The following is a 27,413-nucleotide window of genomic DNA, read 5'->3' on the forward strand; positions in this document are numbered from 1 at the left end:
AAAACAACGGGTCTCTCACTCTCAGCCATTCTGCTTCTACCGACTGTTTATTGCCATAGGTATGCAAGTTACGCCCTCATCCAAAGGCAGGGTGGGAATATGCAGCTCATTTATATTTAAGGTGGTACACACCAAAACAGCTCTTTTTAAAACAGGCCCCAAAAATGACATTTTCAAATGGTTATAATAAATTAACTGTGGGGTATTTTGTGCTGAAACTTCACAAATACATTCTGGGGACACCCAAGACCAATATTACATCTTGTAAAAAGGGGCATAATAGGTGCCCTTTAAAGTTGGGTACAATAAATACTTGAAAGAAGAATCGCTCCTCTTTTTGTCTCTTCTCTCTCACACATTTTTATCTCTCAAAAGTGAAAACTAAATCTGAGGAATGCAGGGGAGAGACAATGCTACGGGCAAACAGATGTGAACCATGTCATGGCCAAAAGTTATAACCTTGGTGATAATGTATTTAACCTTTGGTTGTTTTTGGGCCATTGAGTTCAGCATTTCTATGTCCTTGCCAACATTTTCACTGGCCTCAAAAAAAAGTATACATTTATTATTGTACAATTATCATATAATTCATAATTTTCAATTAATTCATATTTTTACAAATATTTCAATAAATGACCTAAAACACTACTGTTCATAAGTTTATTTTAATATTAGTTATTAGTTAAACTAACATTAGTAAGATATTTTAATGTTTTTGATCAAAAACAGTAGAAACAGTAATATTGAGAAAAATTTAAAATAACCGTTTTCTATTTTAATATATTTTAGAATGTAATTTATTCCTGTGATGGCAAAACTGAATTTTCAGCAGCCTGTACTCCAGTCTTCAGTGTCACATGATCCTTCGGAAATCATTTTAATATGCTGACAGTTGTGCTGCTTAATATTTTTGTCGATTTTGTTTTTTCAGGATTCTTTGATGAACAAAAAGTTCAAAAGAACAGCATTTCTTTGAAATAGAAATTATTTGTAATATTATAATGACTACCACCTTTGATCGTACTGACCGCAGACTATGGAACGGTAGTGTATAAATATATATTTCTTTCATGAAATGTTAAAAAGATAATTTGCAATAATAGATATACAGTTATTTTAATTCCAAAAAGGAAACCCCAAGACAGCCGTAAATTCAAAACGCTTTTGTGAAAGGGCATCATAAAATCACTATAGATCACAAAGTGTTTAATTAAATAAAAACTTACGAGAGCTCTACACAGATGTTCTTGCTTCTTTCTGTTACTTGTATCAAAACCAGGCCTTTTTAAACATCTGGCAATGGCTATCAGTACACTCTCTCAACACACACAAACAGACACAATCCCCCCTGGCACTCACCAGTCTCAGATCTATCACATCCTGTAGCATGAACCGTATCCGTGACGATGTCTTGCGCTCTTTGACGATTTTCTCCATCTGGTTGAAGTATTGGTCCATACGGGGCTGTTCAAGGACACAGAGAAGAGGGTGATGAAGAACACATCAGTTCAATATCAAAGACTGAGTTCATGTGTCCATGGGCCCTTGTCAATCAGAACTTGCTTCTCTGAAAATGTACTGATTATAAATGAAGACAGACCTTTTTTATTGTGGCAGAGATGTGTGATCATGCAGCACAGATCTTCTTGTCTGTACCCATCCATTATTTAGGACAAATAGGGAGTCATCTTAAATCTAAAAATAATGTTTTGAGGCAAAGAACTGCACTTAGCTCCTAAATCAACAAGGTCAATAAACGCAGAACCTATTTCCCAACCTGACTCCGTGTGAGCTGAAAAATGCCTGAAGTTCCTGCCGCAAGGTCAGCGAGAAAGGAAGGATGGATACAGAAAACATTTTCGTTTACCCTCTTGCCTAACACTTAGCTCCAGGGTTTATGGCCGTCTGTTGGGCCCAGCTGGAACACATTTAGACTGCATGTGTGTACAGCGTTCAGAATATATTCACTCCCATGGCTGATTATTTCTCATTCTTTTGCTCTGCACTGCAGCATATTTAAATAGCATTTTTCCATCCTCTTGTAGAGCTACAATGACATTTAAATGACAAAAGTATCTCAACAACTTCAGAATCAGATTAAAGACCTCAAAAAAAATTACACAATAAGCTGTGCTGGGAAACTTGGTGAAAAAAAAAAAAAAAAAAATTTTCCAGGCAAAGCTTTGGACCGTCCTCTGAACACTGTAAAAATGCAAAGATCTGGACACAGACAAAGATCTGATCATCTTAGTAGATAAGAAAGTATGTACTTGTACTACTACTGCATTTTATACGATGTGTATTGTTCAAAGTATGCAAATTTTCTCTATGCATAAAATACCAAGACAAAATTTGCCAAAATATACAGTATACAACAGAGCATGCTGGGAGAAATTAAATTTCCCACAATGAAATGTGCTCAACTTGATCTTCCATTTTAACTTAGAATTGCACTAAAATGTTTTATATTCATTTCCAAAATATTATGTTTCACTTACAGTAACAGTCAAAAGTTTGGGGTAAAATATATATATATATATATATATATATATATATATATATATATATATATATATATATATATATATATATGAGAAAGAGAGACTTTTTATGAAAGAAATTACTATTATTTAGAAATGATTCATTAAAATGATCAAAAGTGACAGAAAATACTTTTAAATTATTCAAAAAGATTTCTATTTCAAATAAATTCTGTTAAAAAATAAAATCAAATAAATCCTAAAAAAAAATCTATCACAGTTTCCACAAAAATGTCATCACCTGTTCCAACTGTTTTCATCTTTAATAATAATAAGTAATGTTACTTAAGCACCAAATCAGCATATTAGAATGACTTCTGAAGTATCATGTGATACTAAAGACTGCAAAAATGGCTGCTGAAAATTCTGGTTTGCCATCGTAGAACTAAATTACATTTTAAAATATATTACAATAGAAAAAAAAATATAGTAATAATATTTCAGTAATATCAAGAAACTGCGACTTAGTGTACAATTATTATTTTTTATTGTAGGTGGTATACAGTGTATACTGTACTCTATTTAGTAAGTAGTGACCTAATATTCCATTCTGAAAAAGCCAATTAGATCCTTCTCTCCAATGAGACTCGCAGTATGGCTCTTACAGGGAAAATCCCCCTGAAGCAATCTAGTGTTAGGTGTCTAGCTCAAGAGAAAATTGGTGACAGTTCATGCTCCAAGGCTCCAAGCACTCTTTTGGAGGCTAATCATTTAGCCATTATGCCAAACCACTGACATCCTATATAACTGAGCTACTAGCCAAGAATACCAGCTGTCAGAGAAGCAACTAAGATGCCAGTCACAATACTGACAGAGCTGCCGAGATCTCTTCATTCTAGAAGGTCTCGATCTGAGCTATTTCACTACAACACACGTACAATACAATTAGTCTGTCCCTATATTTTAAGTATCACAGTTAACACCTTACAGCATGAGCTCTAGTGGCCTGCTGAGTGCTGCCTTTCCAGGGTACTGGACAGATTTATTGGTAGCCTATTTTAACAAACAAACAAACAAACAGCAGAGGCATGCTGAAGAAATATGAGAGGCAAGTAAACAACAGCGATTATGTGGTTAGTTAAGAATTCTTCAAAAAAATTCAGCTTTTGAGTATCCTCTCGTGCTAAATATAGCTCTAATCGTTATACACTGTAGCATCAGACAGCACGCCCACAGGCAGCTCACAACCGTCTGGATATTGCAAACCAAAAGCTTTCTGAAAATAGCAAGCCCCAGTCTGATTGGCTGGATTTATGCAATGTCCAATGGAAGAAAAAAAAGTTTTTTATCAGTCTGCCGGGAAACAAAAGTTGTGTTTACTGTTCCTACACTGTGCACTTTGAAGGTGAAACCAATTCCAGGATTTGCCAATATTTGCAAGGTTCTGGCATTGAATCTTTGAAGGATATTCAAGAATTTTCTTTGAGGAACTTAGAAGCACATCTGCACATGATTTTACATTTAGCTGCCTCTAAACATCTTGTAAAAATCTGTGTTTGGTTCCTTTAAATGTCTACGTTTTGAAATTAACCTTTTGCAAATGTCTTCTTGCCATAGTGTAAATATTTTGTTTCTTGACATTATTTAGATGGTTCTTGTGGCATCATATGAGTCAATCTCCACCTTGCAGTAAAAACTGCATCAGTTAAAAAAAAAACTGAATACGCATAGTAAATTTGTTAGTGGTAGTGATAGTTCAATACGAACAGTATTTCACATACACTATCGTTCAAAACTTTGTGGTCAGTATGATTTTTTGAAAGAAAAATAATACTTTTTTTCAGCATGGATGCATTAGATTAATTTGCAATTGCTTCAATTGCTTGAGTCACATACATCAGCAAAGGTCAGTCTGTCAATCTTAAAATCCAACTTTAAAGGTGCCCAAGAACGCTTTTTCACAAGATGTAATATAAGTCTAAGGTGTCCCCTGAATGTGTCTGTGAAGTTTCAGCTCAAAATACCCCATAGATTTTTTTTTAATTAATTTTTTTAACTGCCTATTTTGGGGCATCATTAACTATGCACTGATTTTTTCAGCGCGCCGCCCCTTTAATTCACGTGCTCCCTGCCACACGAGCTCTCGATTATATTACAGCGCATTTACAAAGTTCACACAGCTAATATAACCCTCAAATGGATCTTTACAAGATGTTCGTCATGCATGCTGTATGCATGCTTCGAATTATGTGAGTAAAGTATTTATTTTGATGTTTACATTTGCTTCTCTATGAGTTTGAGGCTGTGCTCCGTGGCTAACGGCTAATGCTACACTGTTGGAGAGATTTAGAAAGAATGAAGTTGTGTTTATGCATTATACAGACTGCAAGTGTTTAAAAATGAAAATAGCGACGACTCTTGTCTCCGTGATTTCAGTAAGAAACGATGGTAACTTTAACCTCATTTAACAGTACATTAGCAACATGCTAACGAAACATTTAGAAAGACAATTCACAAATATCACTAAAAATATCATGTTATCATGAATCATGTCAGTTATTATTGCTCCATCTGCCATTTTCGCTGTTGTTCTTGCTTACCTAGTCTGTTGATTCACCTGTGCAGATCCAGACGTTACTGGCTGCCCTTGTTTAATGCCTTTCATAATGTTGGGAACATGAGCTGGCATATGCAAATATTGGGGCGTACACCCCGACTGTTACGTAACAGTCTGTCTTATGTTGAGATCCGCGTGTTTTCCGGAAGTCTTTTAAACAAATGAGATTTACATAAGAAAGAGAAAGCAATGGAGTTTGAAACTCAATGTATGTCTTTTCCATGTACTGAACTCTTGTTATTCAACTATGCCGAGGTAAATTCAAATTTTGAATCTAGGGCACCTTTAACTATGTATTATGTTGCAATTCCATATAAATCATCCAAATGTCATACCAAAAACATATTTACTCATATTTGGTGCTTGACAAATGTTAATTTTGGACACTACTTGTCAATTAGATGTACTGTTTTGTGTAAGAGGGCAGTTCTTGACCAGTTTGCAAAGTGGAGCATACTTTTGCCTTTAGTAAGAAGATGTTTTACAGTGGTTCTCCATCACGGTCATATTAGACTACTTAAAATGAAAAGCAAAATATTCAACCTTGGATACACCTAGAGTCTTTCCAAGGGATTTTCAGCAATGATCTTGCGAAATTCGAATCAATACGGCTCCAGAATATATAATAACAAACTGTTGGGCGAGTTACCTTGGCTTTCTCGAAGTCAAGGTCTTTGCCGATGGTGGTGAGGAGTCTGCAGAGGCACTCCAAGCTCTCGTCGTCATGGTTTTTTAGTAGTTTTACCACACAGTCATGCATGATGGGCTCTGTCAGCATCTTGAGCTTGAACAGCTCACCAATGAATTTGATATTTCCTGTGGAGCGACGCCGGGCCTTGTCCTTTGCCTCCTCTAGCTCCTCTTGCATTCTTTCTCTTTCTGAGGGCTATGAGAGAATGAGAGTTTCATGTAAATCGCAAAATGCTTTTAATAATGCCTTAAAAAGAATAAAGCACCCAAAAATGAATTATTCCATTATTTACTCCGCCTCATGTCATTCCAAACCTGTATGACTTTCATTCTTCGGTGGAACCAGAAAGAAGAAATGTTAAATAATGTACTAGCAGTGCTGTTATTATTATCTAAAACTAAAACTAAAACTAAAAATTGTTTTTTTAAGGTAGCTGAAATAAAGCTGAAATAATACAAAATAAAAAAACTAAAAAAGAAATGTTGCCTAGACAACTAACTGAAATAAATAAGTTTAAGTTGACTAAAATTACTAAAATTAATATTGGAATAAAAATAAGCTATACTGAAATATAATAAACAAAAACTAATAAAAATGTAAAAAGCACTAGAACTTAAAAAAAATAGGTGTCACAGTCAAAAAGTCTACTAAGACAAGCAAGTCTAAATTAAGTCTTGATAATAATTATTGAATAATTACTGATGTGGCAGAGTCCAGCTCCTTTTGTTTTCTCTCAAGTACGACGTCGTCCACTTTGTCCCTCTCAAATTCCTTCTGACAGCGGTTCAATAGCAGCTTCCGGAAGTTTACCGTTGTATTAGGTTTGTCTGCTGTGGGCACTTTTAGCTACAAGAGGAAGAAATGTCCATGACATATTGAAAAAAAAAGAATAATATGAGGTAAAGTAAAGCACAGTCCAAAGAAAACAGACATGGAAATTTCACAATGTGCACAATTAACTCCAAAGTGTACAGAACATACCGTGGCCAGGCAGCGACACATGTTGGCGTAGGCCACAGAGAAGCTGGGCTCATCGATGGCCTTCTCAAACACAAGGTCAATGACTCCTTTAAGCCTTTCTTCTGTGTTGATTGTGAGATCTGTTACCTGCTTCATCAGCTGATTGAACATCTGGGGTGTGAGCTTGTTCAAAATGCTACGAACTTTCCGGAACAATTCCTGAAGTGCCAGAAAACAGATTGCCAACACATAGCGTTTAGATAAAATAAACACGCTTTATAAAAGAGACAAATCAGGACTCAAAGGATGTGAGAGCATCAAACAAATACCAGTGCCTGACAAGAACAAAAGCATCCAACATGTGACAACCATCTAATTCAAACTCGAGAGTGCAAGTCATGTCTTGAGTGCTTCTTTTACTGTGAATGTTTACAGTAATGGATAAGAGTAAAAAAAGGAAATCGCACCTGGGTTCTCAGGGCCTCTGGGTCATCTGCGACACTCTCTCTCTTCATCCCAGGTTTCCAGGCGTTCTCTGACTTCTTGAGCTGAACGTCATCATTGACGGAAAGGTTTACAATGATCTTGCGAGGAGGGGGTCGTCGCACATGTATAAGCTTCGGATGAAGTGTTGTACAGACAGAGTGTCAGTTTAAAATGTAGACAATAACAATCTTATTTTTAAATCAAAAGAAATAAAATATATTTTAGCAAAATTAAGCACATTTGAATGTATAACGTATGTTTTATTTTTTGAGTTTACTTGTATTTCTCACTCTCAAATGGTGATTTTTATTCGATTTTATTTCTTTACGGTAATATTTTGTTGACTATTTTTTTTTTTTTTTTAAGTAAAATAATATTAGATTTGTTTTTTTTAAATCAACATAAAGGCATTAATAATACTACCATGATATATATTTTATATTTGATAATATTTTATATATTAGAATTTAAATTATATTTATTTTATTTCACATTGTGGTAGTCATAATGGCCCAAAAAAAGCTTCATTTACTTCAATTAATTCAATTAATTAATTCTTTCTTTTGATTTTGGGGTGACACATGACCCAGATATTATTCTTAGGAAGGTTCTTGATATGGATAGATTCGTCAACCAAAGTTCTCCCAAATTGCTCATATCACACTAGAATGGGTTGATAGATTAGGATTTTGTTGTGTGAGAAAACCTTCCATTTATATATAACTATTTTTTGTTATTTTGGTCTGTAATAAAGCATACAAGTTATTATAACTCACTGGGGCTCCACGTCCTCCTGGCATCTGCCTGCTGAAGTCAGCAAACGCAGGAGTGAAATCCTGGGGAGTGCTTCTGGAAATCAACCTGGGGTCCACAGACCTCAGCGGCAGCTTGTTTTGGTTAATCTGAAACAGAAGAGATCATTTCCATGACTTATCCAGCAGGGGACGCAGTAAGAAACAGAGCTGTGACATGAATGAAACACCAGATCTCCCTCCCCTCCTGCGTATGCTGATCTTGGACTAGCTCTACCTATCTGTATCTTTATCACAATCAGTATGAGAGAAACTGCTTTGAGATCAGTCTTTCCTTGCCCTACAGCACTGATGGGCAAACAATATTTGCCATGGAGACCAGCTCCATTTGTTATTTATATATCAACAACATGTTCAACGGTTTACGCTCCAGTCATCTTGTGACGAAGGGAACAAGAACAGCCAGAAACAGATGTGAGCGAGTACACATGCAGAGTAAAATCTAGGAACTGAAATGGGAAACTGAAAGTACAGCGCGTATGTTCAGAACAACAGAAACAAGTGTTGTCGGAAACAGTAACTGAGAAAGTATAAACAAATGACAGTGACAGGCTCACTTGTATCAACAGATTAGACTAAAGTTTAAGACTATGCATCAAACAGGGGCAGGACATTTATTTTCTATCGTCTTTAGGCTAAATGATGCCTACTGCCAAGTATGACATAAGCGTAATGCAATTTTAATGGAAACAGGACGTCTAGGGAGTTTCATGGCTGAAGAGTGCAGCTCAGCCGAAGTTTAGAAGTCAGGGAAACATACTTGTATTACTGTACTTTTCATGTTTTAAGCACCACAAGCGGAAAATTTTATGTCCGTATTCGCAAGTTTTTTTTTTTTTTAGACATTAGACAAAGAATGTGCTTTTGACACTTAAAATGATCAAGATCACCTTGTTAAGCTGAGTAGTCAGGTTGTGAGGTTTTACATTGTAAAACTGGGTTCACACTGTACGATTTATAATAGTCCTTTATTACTGTTGCTTGTCAGAGTGTATGAACATGTGAGCCATGTCACACTGTAGGGCCTCAGTTGTCATTAATGTCAGGCTGTATGTCAATCAAAATGTGTTACACAAGAAGACTCGTCTGGAGATTTACATCATAAATCCTAGACATGTTTGGTGACTGTGAACTGCATTTACATGTGTGATAGAAATGGTGGCTAGCAAACAAAAACAATCTCTCACGTTAATTTTGATCATGGCTTTTCTTAAAGGTGCCCTAGAATTAAATATTGAATTTATATTGGCATAGTTGAATAACAAGAGTTCAGTACATGGAAAAGACATACACTGAGTTTCAAACTCCATTGTTTCCTCCTTCTTATATAAATGTCATTTGTTTAAAAGACCTCTGAAGAACAGGCGAATCTCAACCTACGTAACAGTCGGGGTGTACGCCCCCAATATTTGCATATGCCAGCCCATGATCGAGGCATTACACAAGGGCAGAACGTCTGGATGTGCACAGCTGAATCATCAGACTAGGTAAGCAAGCAAGAACAATAGCGAAAAATGGCAGAAGAGAGCTGTCGCTATTTTCATTTTTAAACACTTGCAGTCTGTATAATGCATAAACAACTTCATTCTTTATAAATCTCTCAAACAGTGTGTAATGTTAGCTTTAGCCACGCAGCATAGCCTCAAACTCATTCAGAATCAAATGTAATACATCCAAATATATACTATACTCACATAATCCGACGCATGCATGCAGCATGCATGATGAACATCTTGTAAAGATCCATTTTGAGGGTTATATTAGCTGTGTGAACTGTTTTTTATGCTGTTCAAGGCAAGTGCGAGCTCCGGGGCAGGGGAGCGGGAGATTTAAAGGGGCCGCAACCTATATATCGGTGCATAGTTAATGATGCCCCAAAAAAAATGGGGTATTTTGAGCTGAAACTTCACAGACACATTCAGGGGACACCTTAGACTTATATTACATCTTTTAAAAAGAAGTTCTAGGGCACCTTTAAAGAAGAAAACTGGAAAAACAAAAAATAAAAGATGTATGTAGAGCAAGAGGTTGTTTGTTGTTGTCTCACTAATTGTGTCATCAGGTTCTGTGCTCTTATTGGTCTTTTATTTGATGTTGTCGTAGGAGACGCCACAATGCAAAACTGTGCATTAAATCTGCCAGAATTTCATTGGAGGTAAAATTTGATCTGCTATGATCATTAATTGGCTTGATAAGCGAACACGTCAAACTAGCGATCAAAGACTACAGATTTTAGCCTAGGATCAGATGAATCTTTTAGGATTCTCAAAATCTGTCTCAGACAGCCAAATCGTGGCCCAAACCACACAGTGTGAACCCAGTTTAAAACCTGGGTTAAGATTCTTCTCTGCATATTTATGAGGTTAATAACACTGATTAAACATTGGACAAGCGACTAGTGGAAAGTTTTCAAGTTAAACATTTCAACAAAGCATATTTAAGTATGTTTGGTTATGTATATTTAATGAGGCAAGAGTTGCATAGTTTATGATTGGTTAGAATTGGTTGGAAGTAACCCATTGTTTCACATACACTGTTGTAATAATATTTACATTGTGAAATGATAAATATAATTACAATTTAAAATAACTGTTTTCTAATTTGAATTTATGTTAAAATATAATTTATTCCTGTTCAGTGTCACATGATCCTTCAGAAATCAGCCGCCCAATAATGAGTCAGCATTCTGACATAGAACCTGGAATCGCTGGACGTAACAACAAATGAGAATGACACAGAATGGAAGATATTGTTGAATAAAGTCATTATTTTTTTGTTTTTGCGCACAAAAAGTATTCTCGTCGCTTCATAAAATTAAGGTTGAACCACTGCAGTCATGTCGACTGTTTTAACAAGGTCTTTAGTACCTTTGTGGACCTTGAAAGAGCTGATTATATTGCTGTCTTTGGACGAGTCGTATACCTCTCGGATTTCATAAAAAACATCTTAATTTGTGTTCCAAAGATGAACAAAGGTCTTACGGTGGAACGACATGAGGGTAAGTAATTAATGATGGAATTTTCATTTTTGAGTGAACTAATCCTTTAACCCAGGTTTAAAAGTAGTCTCAACCAAGGGTTAAAAAAGGCAGGTGAAAAGCCTTGAATGTACTGATTAGCTGCCAATATAATAATACTATTATTTATCAAATGCACTTTGTGTTTTTGTCTACAAAATTCAAGCAGTAAGAATTCCAGAAGGAAAACACAAACTCCAACAATTTTGACAATGTACATAAGAAAACACCTTGTCTAGCACCACATCACTGATTTGAGGCAGTCCCTCTGGCTTCTGTACACAGGCCGGCATGAACTGAAAGCCCAACAGGAAGTCCCGGTCATACTGTCTCTTTCCATTAGATTGCACGAGACCTGGGGTGGAAAAAGCACAGAAATAGTAGGTCAGATATGTAAACAAGACTAATTTGTTATGCAATTTAATAAGAATAATAAATTGGAAGCATCAACAAAACTTCTACAAAATTGTAAGTTGTATTTGGTGACACAAACAACAAAAATCCTTTTAAAAGCACTCTCTACATTGAAAACTTGACTAGAATTCAGGACAGAGCTGTAAACCAAAGGCTACTGGATATTTAATAAACAGTTCGATATGTCAACAATGTGACCTCCAATAAATAAAATACTGCTAAATATCTACAAATCTAAAAATAAGACAGTTCCTGTGCAAAGTCTTACCTTCCTGCATGAGTGGAGTGGGGGAACACATGGACCCCCGGCTGTCCCCGAGTGTAACGCCACTGTCAGTGCTCTCCGTCTCCACCCCATTCCTGAATGGCTCCGTTTCAGTTTCGCCGTTCTCTTCTGAGAGCTTCTCCTGGTGCTCAGGCACTGTAAAAGGGCTGCTGTAGGTCCCTAAGGTTAGCTGTGAGACCACCTCATCTTCAGCAGAGATGTCCTTTGAGGTCTCCTCCTGATGTAGAGCGAAGAAAAGCAGCATTACACAAGGGCCTGGAGGCGTTATGTGAGATGAATTACTGCATAATGGTTTGTGTTATGATAACAATGTTATTATTCTGTCTTACGCTATTACCAATTTTCCAATATCCCTTTTCTAAGGACAGGATATTATTACTAACAACAAAACTTATACTAAACCAAAAACTAAATAAACAGAAAACTCTGGAAAAAAAAAAAAAAAAAAAAAAAACTGTTACGAAATATCTCCCTTTGTGTTCAGAAGAACAAAGAAATGTATAAAGGTTTGAAACCACTTGAGGGTGAGTAAATGATGACAGAATTTTCATTTTTGGGTGAACTATCGCTTTAACACTGATGTCAAACCTCCATGCACACACTCTGTCTCACCTCATTCTCATTCGGCAGTGTTTCCACCATCAGAGCTTCTTCATTTGGTTTCTTCCAAGACTTTGGTACAGCAGAAACAGCTTGGGCTATCACAAAACGGATACACAATTGTTAACTGGTTATTTGAACTTTTTATTTTGCCTGATATTGAAACAAATCAGCACACATACCTGATGGTATGAACTTTTTAGAATTGTTCTGAGTTTGTGATTCTGAAACGTCCTGAGCCTTCGGTTGAACGTCGTCAGAAGTCTTGTTTTGCTCGGGAGCCTCAAGGACAACTGACTGCACTAGTGGTGCCAAACCAGGTGGTGGTACAAGGACAGAAACAGTGCTAGAGGTGCCTGAAGAGGCCTGTACGGTTGGGATCAAGGGCACATGTGCAGCTAGAGAAGGGAGGTGCTTTGCCTGGAGCTCCTCCAAGGCCACGGGAACTTCCTGACCGGACTCCTCCATGGATGACACTCCCTGGGTTGGCAACTGATCCTCACAGGACAATGATATCTTTAGGGCTTCCTGGACCTCAGGCTCTTCATAGCTTGATAAGGGAGTTTGAGACTCTGCAAGGCCATTTACCACTTTGAGGGACAGTGAGGGCGAAGCAGACAATCTGGGAGAAGTTTCAGGAAGAGATTCCTCGCCGGAGATGACCTGATGCGTCTGAGCCTTAGTGGTTGAGGGAGAAATAAATTCTGGTTCTCCTGCGGCAGTGGGTTTAATGCAGCCACTTGAAGAATGGGAGGGAACATTGGAAGCCACCTCTGGAGAAGAAGAGGCTAATAATGGAAGACTTGGGGCTTCTTTTTTCTCTAAAGAGGACTCTGAAGTCCTAGGCCCAGGAGATACAGACTTTATGGAACCAGACTCCATTTTTGGTCTGTCATCTATAAGGTCAAAAGCAAAAAGAGGGTCAAAACATGAATAAAAGAAAATAAGAATGTCCTTTAAGGGACAAATCATTTCACAAAAAGGTGTTGTGTGTGGAGTTATACCTAAGCTGGGTTTGCCATCTATGTACGCAGGACTCTCCGAGAGTCTCTGAGATGGGTTGACATATGTCACTTGTTCTGGGGTCTGACAGTTGCTTGGCTGCTTTGAGGTGAAAGAGAGAGAAAGAACAATGCAGACACATCAGTCAATCATAGTACAGTCCTGCAGAGCTAGACCTTGTACTATCGGCATAACCTCTACTCTAACATCTAACTTATTTTTGCCCAGAATCACCTGCTCAGACATATAAACTACCCAACAGCAGCTTAATTTCATGTAAGGGATGGATAGATATGACAATGATATTTTCCTTTCATAGTATTACCATAATGATACCATGACATTTATCTTAGTAATACGCATTTTTGGACATGTAACCATGGTAATAGCACATTTGTGGATACGTACAATGGTAAAGCCATTTTTTCTAAGTAGATATCATGGTACAAAGGTGTTTTGGACATACGGTACTATGGTTATACCATGTTTTTGGACAGGCACCATGGTAATACCATGTTTTTTGGGCATGGTAATCTCTTGTTTATTTAAACGGGTACCATAATCGAATGTTTTTTTTGGACAGGTACTGTGGTAATACCATGTTTTTGGAAATGGCAATCTCATGTCTTTTTAGACAGGTACCATGGTATTACCATGTTTTTTTAGACATAAACCATGGTAGTACCATTGCAAGTAACTAGTCGAACCATCTAAATACCATGTTACATATGGTATTAATTTTGTGCCATGGTATATGTCAAATCTATTAGCATCTGATATATATATATATATATATATATATATATATATATATATATATATATATATATATATATGAACCGCCACAGTACTTTTTTTCTGATGTTCATGGTGCTGGATCGAGAGGGAGTGGAATGTAGCAGCCATTGCTATTCACACTACCAAAACATTTAGCTGCTTATTGACACACTTTATCGATTCATTTTTTTCATTGTCCACAGACCAAAATATACATAAACATATAATGGTGCAGCCAACAGCCTAACGCTCTCTGTGTGTTAGATAGGGATTAGATTGGGGGCAGACTGTGTGAGCTGGAACTAATCCATGCACACCCTGTGTGCCAGAGAGAGAGAGACAGATAGAGAGAGAGAGAGTAGTGGGTGGCTGTACATGTCTGGAAAATTGCATTAGACAGGTGAGCTTAAAACAGCTGAGCCAAGGACCCAATAGACTTGAGTAGTGAGAGCTTAAAGCTGTGCTAATTATTAAAGACGTGTTAAATACTCACATGACGCAGGAACTTGTGTTAAAATGCAGTAAGAACTGCACTCCACTGAAGTGAATAATTACTTCAAGTGTAAATAACTGAGAAAGAACAAATTCTGGCACCTAATAACTCACTTTCCTTTGAAATTACATGTAATTTTAGCCTATACTACACCTGCCCCTGTTTGAAGTGATGCCTGTTTCTGGAGGCAAAGAACAATGTGTATTTCTTGCCTGTGGAGGGGTGGGCGTGGAGGACAGATGTCCTGTGGGAGGGGTTGGTGTCGAAGAGGGCCGTCCTGAAGGTGGGGTTAAGGTAGAGGCTGGGTGCCCAGCAGGAGGAGTAGGATTCCGGCTTCCAAACATGATTTCCTCCGTGATGTCCTTACCACCCTGATTGGGGTCTCGAATCCGGATCTGGGAGGACAATGGCGCAAAACAACAAATAATAAATTGATAAATAAAGACATTTATAATGTCCTGAAAAAATGTATCCCAGTTTCCACAAAATGTTAAGCAGCAAAAATGTTTTAAACTGATACTAATAGGAAATGTTTCATAAGAATATTAGAATAATTGAAGTATCATGTGACACTGAAGACTAAAGTAAAGGCTTTAGAAATTCAGCTTTGCAATCACACGACTAAATTACTTTTTAAAATATATTAAATTAGAAAACAGTTACTTTAAATTGTAATATCTCACACTATTACTTTTTTTATTAAATGGTAAACTTTTAAATGGTAAATATAAAAAACATATTTCAAATGCTTGTAATTTCTCTCTTTTTTCTTTATTTTATTACCAACTGTTTACTTGAATAATAACTTTACTTAAAAAAAATAAGCTATAAGAAATTGTTTTAATGCAATTTGTTAATATTTATGAATATATAACAAATTACAGTAGTATGTTCAATGGCACATTTGTTTTTGTTGTGGTTTGGTCTTTAGTACTAAAATACAACACTGGTATTTTTATCCTGAGAGTTCAATTTATGTTTCATAAATTTGTGAATTCAAAATCAATGCTTAGATATGACCTGACATCTTTAATTGGCTTGATGGTACAGATCTAATCTTTCGAAAAGCCATCAAACTCACTGACATAGCAGGATTTTCCAGATCCCATCATTAAAATCCCAACACTAAAGTTTTCAGGAGGATGGGTGAAATTTCTGACTGGCTTCATTCTCACTTTGGCTTGGGATAAACACCCTGGCTATGCCAACCTTGTCCCAGTATGCAACAAAACCATCACATCAGACATTAGATCAGTCTGATCCAAATATGGCAGGAGTTGCACACAAATCGACTTTATTCCCAGACCAATTCAATACTTATTCTTCATCTTGAATTCTGGAAATTTAATAGACTAGCATGACATAATTACACAAAAAGCCAAGGCCAATACCAGGGTAAAACTAAGATTTGATGAATATCCCTTTTAACAGCATTTTCGCATTTAATCTCGGTCTGCCAGCCAGGGCCGTTGGGATTAAATCCAAGCCTTATCAGTCTAAAATGAAATTGAAAAATAAGTGGATCTCTTGGCATTTCTAAAACAAGGTGGAGTGTTTCAGGTACTCACTGGTTTCTTTTCACGCTTGGCTGGTGGAGGTGGCAGTTGTGCAGGCACTATGATGGGTGGAGAGGGAGGGTACACTGTCTGGCCGGTATAATATGGCGGCCCGGCAGCTGTTGTTGGAAATAAGAAGGAAGGGAGGAAAAAATTGAGTCATGTTACTGTGTTAGCTGCTTTCACATGAGATCTAAACAGCCTCGGAGTGAATCGCTTTCTGGAAACGGGGTCATTTCTCAGCTAATCAGACACACACTGAAACTACCTGGAGCTAATATGAACCAGCTGGGTGTGATGCAAGCGCACTCACACTGAAGTGTGCTCTACAGAGAGGTCTGTACTTGCCATAAGGAGTGGGGTATTCCCCAGGGCCGGGTCCTGGGTAGAAGGTTCCAGACCCTGGTGGCTGGACGGCATATTGCTGCGGGTGCCCCACGTAAGGTGCACTATGACGATACTGAGAGAAGAAGTGGGGAATTTCATTTGAATATAATATAATAATGCATATTTATAGAGTATGTTTGTATATAAACATATTTGCATATAAAATATCAACATATTTATTGTTAAAATAAAGTAAAAATAATTAACTGAATGTATTTATTGAACATGTTTCCATAAAAACACATTTATTATAAACATTAAATGAATGAATTAAAAAAAAAAAATATTAAATATGTTTATATTAAATATCTATTGAATACATTTTAAAATGTGTTAATATACTGTGAATATATTTAATATTAATAATATATTTAATATTAACTTATATATTTAATATTGTGAAGATTTGTATATTGGCATTTTAACATTTAATATAAACATTTTAATGAATATTGAATGAAATTAAACATTCATTCATTTGAAATATTCATTAACCCTTTACATACAAACATTCCTTAAATATGTTAAATATTAACAATTTAAAATATTTACTATCAACATTTAATGAATATATCTGTATATAAGCAAACAATTAATGAATATATCGGTATATAAGCAAACATAATTAATGAATATATATATATATATATATATATATATATATATATATATATATATATATATATATTTTTTTTTTTTTTTTTTTTTATTATTTGTTATAATAAATATAATTTATTATTTGAGCTATAATTATATAATTTTTTTGTCATACAAAGACAGCAAAAGATTAGCATTGTTAAACATCCCATGCAGGTGATTTTATAAATAAATTGAAGAAAACATTTAATGAATTTAAAAATTAATTAAAAACATTTAATGAATTTGAAAATTTTAAATTCATTAAATATTTTTAGGTTTTTATTACAGTGGGAACCCTGAAAATAAATATATATATATTTTGTGTATACAATCCATACTTGCCAATATCTATTTCTACTGACTCTTTACCTGGGGAATGTAGTATTGGTGTGTCTGGGTAGGAAAGGGCATGGGTGTCATGGTCATCATGATTGGCTGGTTGGGGGAATAAACCGTAGCCGTGGGGGTCTGTGAGCCCGGCCGAATGGAGGGGTTATTGGTAGGGAGGGTGGGCCGTGCTGTCTGCATCTGAGTCCTGTGGAGGAACTGTGAAGGAAGTCAAAGAAATAAGGGTTAGACAGAAACAGAGTAAGATCCAAGACAGTGTTGACATAAGACAGTTCACCTCAGGACATCCGGCTGTGTCTGTCAGGCAGTTTATTCAAATTATGAGGCTTCTGAATTTGCAGTTAATTGACAATCTTATATTCAGACACTGGAACAGCAGTGATCACAAATGCTTGATGAATTATATCAATTCTGCTCATCGAACAGACACAAAGAAACATAAATACACACATACACACATAGCAGCCTGGAGAAATGAGCAGTATTCTCATTCTCCGCTGTAGCGGGGTGATGGCACAGCTCTGGCACAACGGTTTATTCATCAGGAGAATACTGCATGCCTGCTGGAGGAGTCGTCCCCTCCCCCATCACTTCCTCCCCCGCTTTCCCTCTATTTCTCTCTCTCGCTCACTCCGCACAGCAAATATTACCTCAGCAAACCCAGTCAGTGGGCGCCAGCAACCAGGCAGCACTGGAGTGAGAGGTGACCTCTCTCTCTCGCTCTCTCTCTCTCTCCCTGATTCTACACACACTTATGCACACATCATATGCAATTCCCCTCATGGGATTGATAAATGTCTAAATGTCTAAAGGTCTGTCTATATGTGTGGTTGATTTTACAAAAAAGGAATGTTTTTAGTCCCTTAAAACTATTTTAAAGAAAAAAGGGCAGATTATAATACATTTAAATTTTTACTGTGTCTTTTTTAATGAATGGATACATGTGGCAAAAATGTCTCTATTTTACGCTTACCTAGAGTTTATTATTAATTATTATTATAATAATAATTTTGTATTAATTGTCTATATAAATAATTAAATATTGTACAAAATTATAAATAAATAATTTATAAAATAAATAAAATATTTATTTTATTATTTATAAATAAATACAGTATATTTATTAACAAATAAATATTATATTTATAATAATAATAATAATACTTATAATACTAATAATAATTATTATTATTATTTTAGAGACTTTTCAGAGAGCATTTTGGCATGCTGAGAGCATGTTTTGCTTTAGCATCCTAATAATCTGCACAACAGAGAAATTTAATCACTCATTTAAAGCTAAAGTCATCAATGCAGTGCTTTTTCTGTACAAATTCACAATGCCTGTTGTGAGCAATGTTGCAGTTATTATGCAGAATCTGCAGGTTTATGCGAAAGCCACAGTGGAGAGATTAAAGGACAATATTTTCTAGCATCTGCTGCTGGTTCTTAGTGTAGTACTTGGTCCCAGGTGTCTGTCACAACAGACAGATGTCTGTTTTAGTAGTCTTGTAACAGTTCCAGTAGAGAACACAGCTGGATGCCATGAACTAGATGTTGCAATTTCACAATATTTCTTTCTAGTTGTCACACACAATATCAAAAATCCATCACACATTAAAGACATACACTAGTAGGTTGATTAAGGCCATGATCAGATGCTTATTCCAGGACATGTGATAAACAGTTTGAATAAGCCTCATTTTTAAAGATTATAAGTAGTATAAAGTGCTCTTAATTCAAGTATCACTCATAATCGCTGATGAGCCAAAACACTATGATCAATGAAAAGTGTAGCAAATATCGCTGATCGTCTCCTAACAAGGCCACATATATTAAGGTCTCGGTAGATTAGATGGTAAGAAAACAATCAGTTCTCATAATCAAAGTGTTGGATACAAGAGAAATGGTCAGGAATATAGGGCCAAATTGTTATGATGAGGCGACTGGGTCAGAGTATCTCTGAAATGGCAAGGCTTGTGGGTTGCTCCCCTTGCCTGGAAAATCCAGCCTCACCACTGTACCAGCGGATGAGTCTGGTCGGCCATTGAATCAATTCGATTTCTAGGGCGGAGCAAATCCGAGCAAACAGGAAGCGGAGTAAACCAATCAGAAAAGGGCGGATATGACGTTAGCAAAGCGACAAGAGAGTCAACAGCGAAAAGTAAATAATTAATGTGTTTTTGGTCATTTAAAACTGGATTCACGGCTGAATAGAACAAATTCTCGGGTCTCCTGTGCGCAATCTTTGTTGATATTGAAGGGACTTTCACCACACTAGAGTGACGCTGTTTGCGTCACTGAAATCAACGAATCTGATTGCACGATACGGTTTGGAGTTGACTCGAATCGCGACTTGTAGAAGATATATCAGTCTGGCCTTGCCAGGCAATTGCTCCCCATCAGCAGTAGTGAGAATTTACCAAGAGTAGACTGAGGAGGGACAAACCACAAACTGGCAACTAGGGATGTCACGGTGTGAAAATTTTCACTCCGGTAAATAAATTCGCTTAACACCGGGGAAAGTGCGCTACTTTTCACTTTCGCTTTCAAATGTGCAAATCACGTGTACAGGCCTGTAATTTGCGGGCAGCAGGGAGCCACTATCTATACGCAGGAATTGAAATCTCTTTTGAATGCGCACTCGGTTTTTACTTTCGTTTTCGGCGGTACTGACCACGTATTTAACAAGATAAGATATTTGTTATTGACACTCAGGATCTTTTGCGCACAAAATCCTCAGCCTGTCCTGTCAGTCATCTCTCCTTAAGGCTGATTTATACTTCTGCGTCAAATGGCTGTGCGTAGCCTACGCCGTAGCCTGATGTGCACCTCTTCAAAAATGTAACAAAGCGTCAATTCTACGTGGACCGCAAGCGCTGTGATTGGTCTGCTAGAACCCCTCCCTCAGGTCAAAAAACTGGTGCGGAGCAAGCAGAGAAGACTGAGGGTTTCCAACTTCCATGAAAAATGCTCTGTTTCAGGGGACACACGCCGTCAAACTGCAACAAAAGTTGTTGCCTATTTGCCGCCATCACTGCTGAAGCTTCTCTGACCACATACACAACAAGCTGCGTCTTCTTCGGCTTTTGCCTTGATAGTCAACATGACTGCGGACACTGTCTACTAGCGGTCTGCATGCACATGAACATGGACAACGATGAAGAAGTATAAAGAAAACAGACGCATAGCCTATGGTGCAGAGGCTCTGGAGTAGGTCCGACACATAAGTATAAAAACAGCCTTCACTCTCTTCACGTGACTCCTGCTGCACTGTGCTACAACTCTTAAGCTCGTGCTGTATGGAGCAGAGAAGACGCTTTCAGTTTATAATTGTAGTGTCCATTGTCCAACTGAACTAAATGGTTTTTATTTCTATAAAAAAGCAAAATGACAGTGGGGACGGGGCAAATAATGTAATATCTGTGTACAGCCGAACACAGTGTAACATCGGTAACACGGACTACCGGAGCAAGCCTACCGGCATGAGGGTGTTGGGCCCACAAGTCTCATCGATGAACGGCAACAAAGGCTATCTCATCTGGTCTGAGCCAACAGACAGTCTACTGTGGCACAAGTGAAGTCACACAAAATTTGAATGATGGTTATGAGAGGAATGTGTCACAACCCAGTGCACCACACTCTGCTGTGTACAGGGCTGCGTAGCCGCATGACAATGGTGTTCCCTGGTGGAAGTGGCTTTATTCAGCAGGATAATGCATCCTGCCGCACTGCACACATTGTTCAGGATGGATTGAAGAACATGATGAGTTCATAGTGTTGCCTTGGTCTACAAATTCCCAAGATCTCAATCCAGTTGAGCATCTGTGTGATGTGCTGGACCAACAAGTTTGATCCACAGTGGCTCCACCTCACAACCTTGAAGGATTTATCACAGGACACCTTCAGGGATCTTGTAGAGTTCATGCCTCAGTGGGTTGGCGCTGTTGTCCCTTACATGGTGTCTACACCAGACGTGAGCGGCACAATGCGATGCAACAAAAGCAAACAGAACCCATTATAACCCACCATTTATGATGACCTTAAAGCTATTTGCAACTTTGCAAATGTTGCGTCCGGTGTAGAAACGGTGTTAGACAACATCTATCCTAACTGTACAGCTCAGGTACAGCCAAAAACATTAACAACATGGCTCAGAATAACCCAGGACTGTCATTAAACAAGCCTCAGGGAGATTTCCCGAAGCCAAAAGTATGTGTAGAAACAAGAACAATAAAACCAGTGGACGGCCCATGACAGTTGGCTGAAAAAGGATTTAACACCACAGAACTGATCCGCTAGTGCCTGAAAGCCAAGTTGAGATTATGCGTAACTGTCTCTGCTCACTATAGAGACAATAAATATGCTGTTGAGTGTTGTTGTGCTCTTTGGAGAGGACATAATCATTTATGTGGCTATCAAAAAGATCAGGAAGAACCGGACAAGTTAAATTAAAAACACAGAGAATAAAAGACTGTGTGCACTGACCCAAATTGGGTGTCACTATGTAATAATGTGGTTAAGGGACTGGACTGGCATGCTTTGATGTAAATGGATATACTATGCATGACATAGGGTGGCATGTTGGGGCAATTCACGACAGTAGCTGAAATTAAGCTATGACTCTAAAACAACTTGCTTAGAGGAACAGCTCTCATTTAAATATACGGCATATGATGCCAGTGCCCTCTGTTTGCATAAGGAACTAGGGAAAATACAGATTCAGCAAAAAATAAGCAGAGAAGACAAGTAAAGACACTGATGATGCCTGAACAAATGCTCAGAAAAGGATGTGAGATGGTTATATCACAATCATCACAAATGTTTATTAGAGGAACTGAACTTTACAAAGCTTAAAAGGTGCCATAGAATTGAAAATTTAATTTACCTTGGCATAGTTGAATAACAAGAGTTCAGAATCAGTACATGGAAATGACATACAGTGAGTCTCAAACACCACTGTTTCCTCCTCCTTATGTAAATCAATTTTTTTTTAAAAGACCTCTGAAGAACAGGCGAATCTCAACATAACACCGACTGTGACGCAACAGTCGGGATCATTAATATGTACGCCCCCGACTTTTGCATACGCAGTATTAACGTCTGGAGCAGCACAGAGCTGAATCATCAGACTAGGTAAGCAAGCAAGGACAATAGCGAAAAATGGCAGATGGAGCAATAATAACTGACATGATCCATGATGACATGATATTTTTAGTGATATTTGTAAACTGTCTTTCTAAATGTTTCATTAGCATGTTGCTAATGTACTGTTAAATGTGGTTAAAGTTACCATAGTTTCTTACTGTATTCACAGAGATCAGAGTCATGTCGTTATTTTCATTATTAAACACTTGCAGTCTGTATAATTCATAAACACAACTTCATTCTTTATAAATCTCTCCAACAGTGTGTAATGTTAACTTTAGCCCGTTAGTCACACATAGGCTACTATCAAACTCATTCAGAATCAAATGTAAACATCCAAATAAATACCATACTTACATAATCGGGTATGCTGCATGACGAAAAGTTTGCAAAGATCCATTTTGAGGGTTATATTAGCTGTGTGAACTTTGTTTATGCAATGTATTATAGAGTCGCAAGCTTGGGGGCGGGGAACGTTTTTTATTTAGAATTTAAAGAGGACGCACGCTGAATCTGCGCATATATAATGATGCCCCAAAATAGGCAGTTAAAAAAAAAAATGAATAAAAAAAAATCTATGGGGTATTTTGAGCTGAAACTTCACAGACACATTCAGGTGACACCTTAGACTTATATTACATCTTGTGAAAAAGCATTCTAGGGCACCTTTAAACATCACCGCTACTGATCTTACCGTAAAAAGCACCACTAGTCAGTGTTAAGGCATGTTCACACCAAGGACGATAACTAAAACGATAATGATGATAAAGATGTAGTTCTAAAAATTTTGCTAAATATAAAAGAATAACATAATCCACACCAATAACAATAACAGCACAAAGAAACAATATTGTTGGAATCACTTTCAGAACAACCGTTTTCCAGCTGATGAACAATAAAAACAATCAGATCAGAATCCATTCTGTTTTAAAGAGCTTAACAATTTAAAGGGTCAGATGACAAAACTGCAGCACATGCTTATAATAAATAATAGAATGATATTGTCCGCTGGTGTGGACGCCAATATAGTTATCGTTATCTTTACAGTTATCATTCTTGGTTTAAATGGGCCTGAAAGGCAGCACAAATTATAAAACTAAAATAAAAACTAAAACTGAAAATATAATTCACTGAAAAAAACAAAAATAATAAACTAAACTTGACTAAACTAAAAACTACTGAAATGATTTTTTATAAATAGAATATTTCATATTTCAAATTTAACATAAATATATCGTACTTCAGCCACTTTTGGGAGAGACCTGAAAAAGGAAACAAGAAATAAAAGAAACATGAAGACCACCATTGAAGAACAAACTTTGCTTGTGTGTGTGTAATGGGTGATTTCCTCTCACTGTGACTCATACAGGCCAACAGGGGATCGAGCGCAGCCTGAGGCGAAGACCACTCTGTGCTAAACTACTGTCACAATGCCGTACAAGTGTGTGCGGGAGAGTGTGTGTGTGGAAATGCCAGGGAGGGATGGAAGCGGAGACTTGGTGTCTGTGTGTTTGTAAGGGACAGAGATAAGAATGAGTGCATGTATCTGAATGGCAGAAACAGAGAGAAAAAGGGCATGAGTGACTGAAAGAAAAAGGGCATGAGAAATTGTGGATGTATGAAAGGGACAGAAATGAGTGAGAGAGAACATGAGAGACTAAGAGAGAGAGAGAGAGAGAGGGACAAATAGAAGATGGAACATGAATGGAACAAATACATGTTATTCTCACACATATTGTTATTTGCACTTCTGGTTAGATGCTAATTGCAATTAATTGTTTCTGTACTTGTACAATAACAATAAAAGTTTAATCTAAAAAAATATACATTCTCTTTAAATTAGCAAATGTCTATCTGACATTGGTTCTTGTGTATTTATGTGTCATATTAAACATGCTATACAAAATATTATTATTTTGATATAAATATATATTAATATTTTAATATAAATATATATATTTTTTTAAACAGAAAAGTTATTTTATATTGTAATAATATTTAAGAATCTATATATATATATATATATATATATATATATATATATATATATATATATATATATATATATTATATATAAAATTGTATTTATATAATTCATTTTATTATTATTATTTTTTTTTAATATACCTGTCCTTTTTGATTCTGTAAAGCTGCTTTGAAACAATATGTTTTGCGAAAAATGCTATACAAATGAAATTGAATGGAAGTGAATTGAAACTTTACCTGAAAAAAGTTAATATCTACATATTTTAAAATTAATTTGCATTAAAATGTTTTTCTTAAATCACAAGTGCCCTTAAAAACAGAATCACTCATCATGCAGGATACAGAACCTCAAAGAGGCTCAGACCTATATGTTCTTTCTCTCTATTCCCTGACCAATATTCAACACCAACCAAATATTCCACCCTCTGTGTGTGTGTTTGACACGCCCTCTCCACTCTCTCCTATTTCTGTTTGTTTTCTAATGGCCTGTAGGCATCAGTTTTAGCCATTCTGCAGTGGAAGCGAGCTGGGACTTGCCGCAGCCACAGGGGAGAAATGAAACCTTAACTCAGCTCTTTTAACATCAGCACAGATGTCAAAGCTTCTTTCACTGCCGCACATTACACAGTCAAGCGCTGTTCTATAGGTTGAAAAGGCCTGTGTACATTGTTGCTTTTTGCTCTTTTCCCCCGCTCCAAATAAAAAACAAAGCATAAAGGTACGATCATAGTGACATTCTGGTGAAATTTCACAGGCAAAATCTGTATATTATCAATAATATAGTGATGCATGAAGTACATCTAACAAAGAAGTCACTTTCAAAACCAAGCAGCTTTCATTGGTTAACGTGGCGAATGTGAAACATTTGAACATATTGCAAATCTGGATGTGGAAATCATTCTTCCTCACGCAAAATTCCAGATTGTGTGGATTACTATTGAAAAATGACTGCATTTCGCCTGCAAAAACTTGCTGAACAACAGTAAATGTAACCACACCTCAGTTTATTTTAAATAATGACACATTCAGCCCAGTCATCATTCCATTTCTCTAAATATTTTCTTCCTGTAATACACTTCATAATACAGAAGTATAAGGGTTATGCGCAACAAACTTCCGTATTCTGTAAAACAGGGAGCATAGCTTCCGGTTCAGGTCTTTTGTATGTGCATTGTTAAATATAGAGCCGTTTTACTCAAGATGCCTTCAAAGGAACTACCATCATATATGGGTCAATGACGTGACAGGTCATTTTTGTTCAAAGGCCTTAATAATAATAAAAAAAACAAAGATATGACATCCAAAGTATGTAAGGTAGTACAACTAGATCTCTTTTATTAAATCCAAAAGGTTTTAATTATATTTTGCTACATATAAACGTATTTTAAAGATTTTGAAGTGTCAAAAGGTCATTCGGTTTAACCGTCCAAAGGCCAATAGAGCCATTTCATTTGTCATTAAAATATCTTAAAATGTAATAAATATTTTTTATTCTGGCATGGTTTTATAGCATTAAATATTAACACAGTGCAAAATGGCATTAAAATTACGTGTAGAAGTCGTTGCTTTGTTATGAGAAAGAATGTCCAGAAAAATGAATTTCATTGATGTCATTCGGAGTAACCAAAACCATGTGACAGGATGTGACATCATTCAGACAAAAAGGACCACATGGTCGTGAACCAAAGTTACTAACTCTCTTTTAACCATTTGAAAAGTTCATGTTTTCACTTGCTCATATGCATGTCCCGAAACATCAGGTCATTCGGTACAACCGCTATAAAACATGGAAAATTTTGTAAAAACTTGTACTAAATATAAAATGTTTGATTGTCCTTTTGCTAGCTAACTAGCTAGATATCAGCCTGTTAGCATTGTTTGAAAATATAGTCATTCGGTATAACCAAAAGTGTCATTCGTATTTGGTTACAAATTTTGTCCATCTTGTAAAAAATGATAAAAGCAGTCTTTATTGATTATAAAAACCACATATCTCATTGTTAACACTTAATAAAACTTCACAATTAATTATATAGCTCCATTATGTTTTTTTTTTACACTTTTAAAAACCTTATTTGTCAATGACCCTTAAGCAGATTGATATCTAACCGTTTTTTTATACTTTTAGACTAGACTATTTTACGCCAACTAAAAATAACTAACTTGGATGGCTGATTACCTTGTTTATGTGGCTTTCGACATGAAGCCTATTATGGATGCATTTTCCATTATTAAAAAAAGTTACCTTAGTGCATTTGACATAATAGTGCCCAATTACAATCTCAACCATACAATAATAGTTTCTTATAGATAATGTAACATAATACAGCAACGCTACATTTCAAGCTAAGCCCACTGCACATAGGTTAGCACATCTGCTACACACTTAAAATTCAAGGGGGAAAGTCATTTAGAGACAGCAGGAAAATAATCTTTTCTAAATGCTATTGCCCAGTACTGCACTGAAAATCTTTAAGCTTCCTCTCCCTCATGACAATTAGTCTTATTTTCTAGCTACTGTGCACACAAATCAATAATTAACGTCTAAGCATAATACATTGTTTCTTGCTATTATAATTCTGGTGCAAATAAATTATGCCTGACACACAAAATCGTAGTCAGAAAAATCTGATTTATCTTTTAAATGGAACAGTTTATTCAATCTTTTTTTTTGTTTTTTTTTTAAATCTATAAACATCAGGCTTTTATGACTCGTAT

General features: G+C 36.4%; 1 protein-coding gene across 3 annotated transcripts in view; it reads right to left on the bottom strand.

Moving 5' to 3' along the window:
* eif4g3a (eukaryotic translation initiation factor 4 gamma, 3a) overlaps positions 1–27,413 on the bottom strand; it is a 61,480-nt gene that overhangs the window by 13,992 nt on the left and 20,075 nt on the right. Inside the window, exons 6-20 of one of the 3 annotated variants that reach the window (XM_048172597.1) lie at positions 17,586–17,762; positions 16,539–16,650; positions 16,203–16,309; positions 14,847–15,029; positions 13,367–13,466; positions 12,545–13,258; positions 12,375–12,460; positions 11,745–11,979; positions 11,293–11,417; positions 8,011–8,136; positions 7,216–7,365; positions 6,770–6,967; positions 6,488–6,634; positions 5,747–5,983; positions 1,360–1,464 (exon numbers count right to left, since the gene is read on the bottom strand). In XM_048172597.1, coding sequence (XP_048028554.1) covers positions 1,360–1,464; positions 5,747–5,983; positions 6,488–6,634; positions 6,770–6,967; positions 7,216–7,365; positions 8,011–8,136; positions 11,293–11,417; positions 11,745–11,979; positions 12,375–12,460; positions 12,545–13,258; positions 13,367–13,466; positions 14,847–15,029; positions 16,203–16,309; positions 16,539–16,650; positions 17,586–17,762 — 2,802 coding nt within the window. Of the gene's footprint in view, positions 1–1,359; positions 1,465–5,746; positions 5,984–6,487; positions 6,635–6,769; positions 6,968–7,215; positions 7,366–8,010; positions 8,137–11,292; positions 11,418–11,744; positions 11,980–12,374; positions 12,461–12,544; positions 13,259–13,366; positions 13,467–14,846; positions 15,039–16,202; positions 16,310–16,538; positions 16,651–17,585; positions 17,763–27,413 lie in introns of all 3 variants that reach the window. The other 2 variants (XM_048172596.1, XM_048172595.1) reach the window with 2 other exon arrangements.

This window comes from Megalobrama amblycephala, linkage group LG21 (genome assembly GCF_018812025.1).
Source record: "Megalobrama amblycephala isolate DHTTF-2021 linkage group LG21, ASM1881202v1, whole genome shotgun sequence".
Classification (NCBI taxonomy): domain Eukaryota; kingdom Metazoa; phylum Chordata; class Actinopteri; order Cypriniformes; family Xenocyprididae; genus Megalobrama; species Megalobrama amblycephala.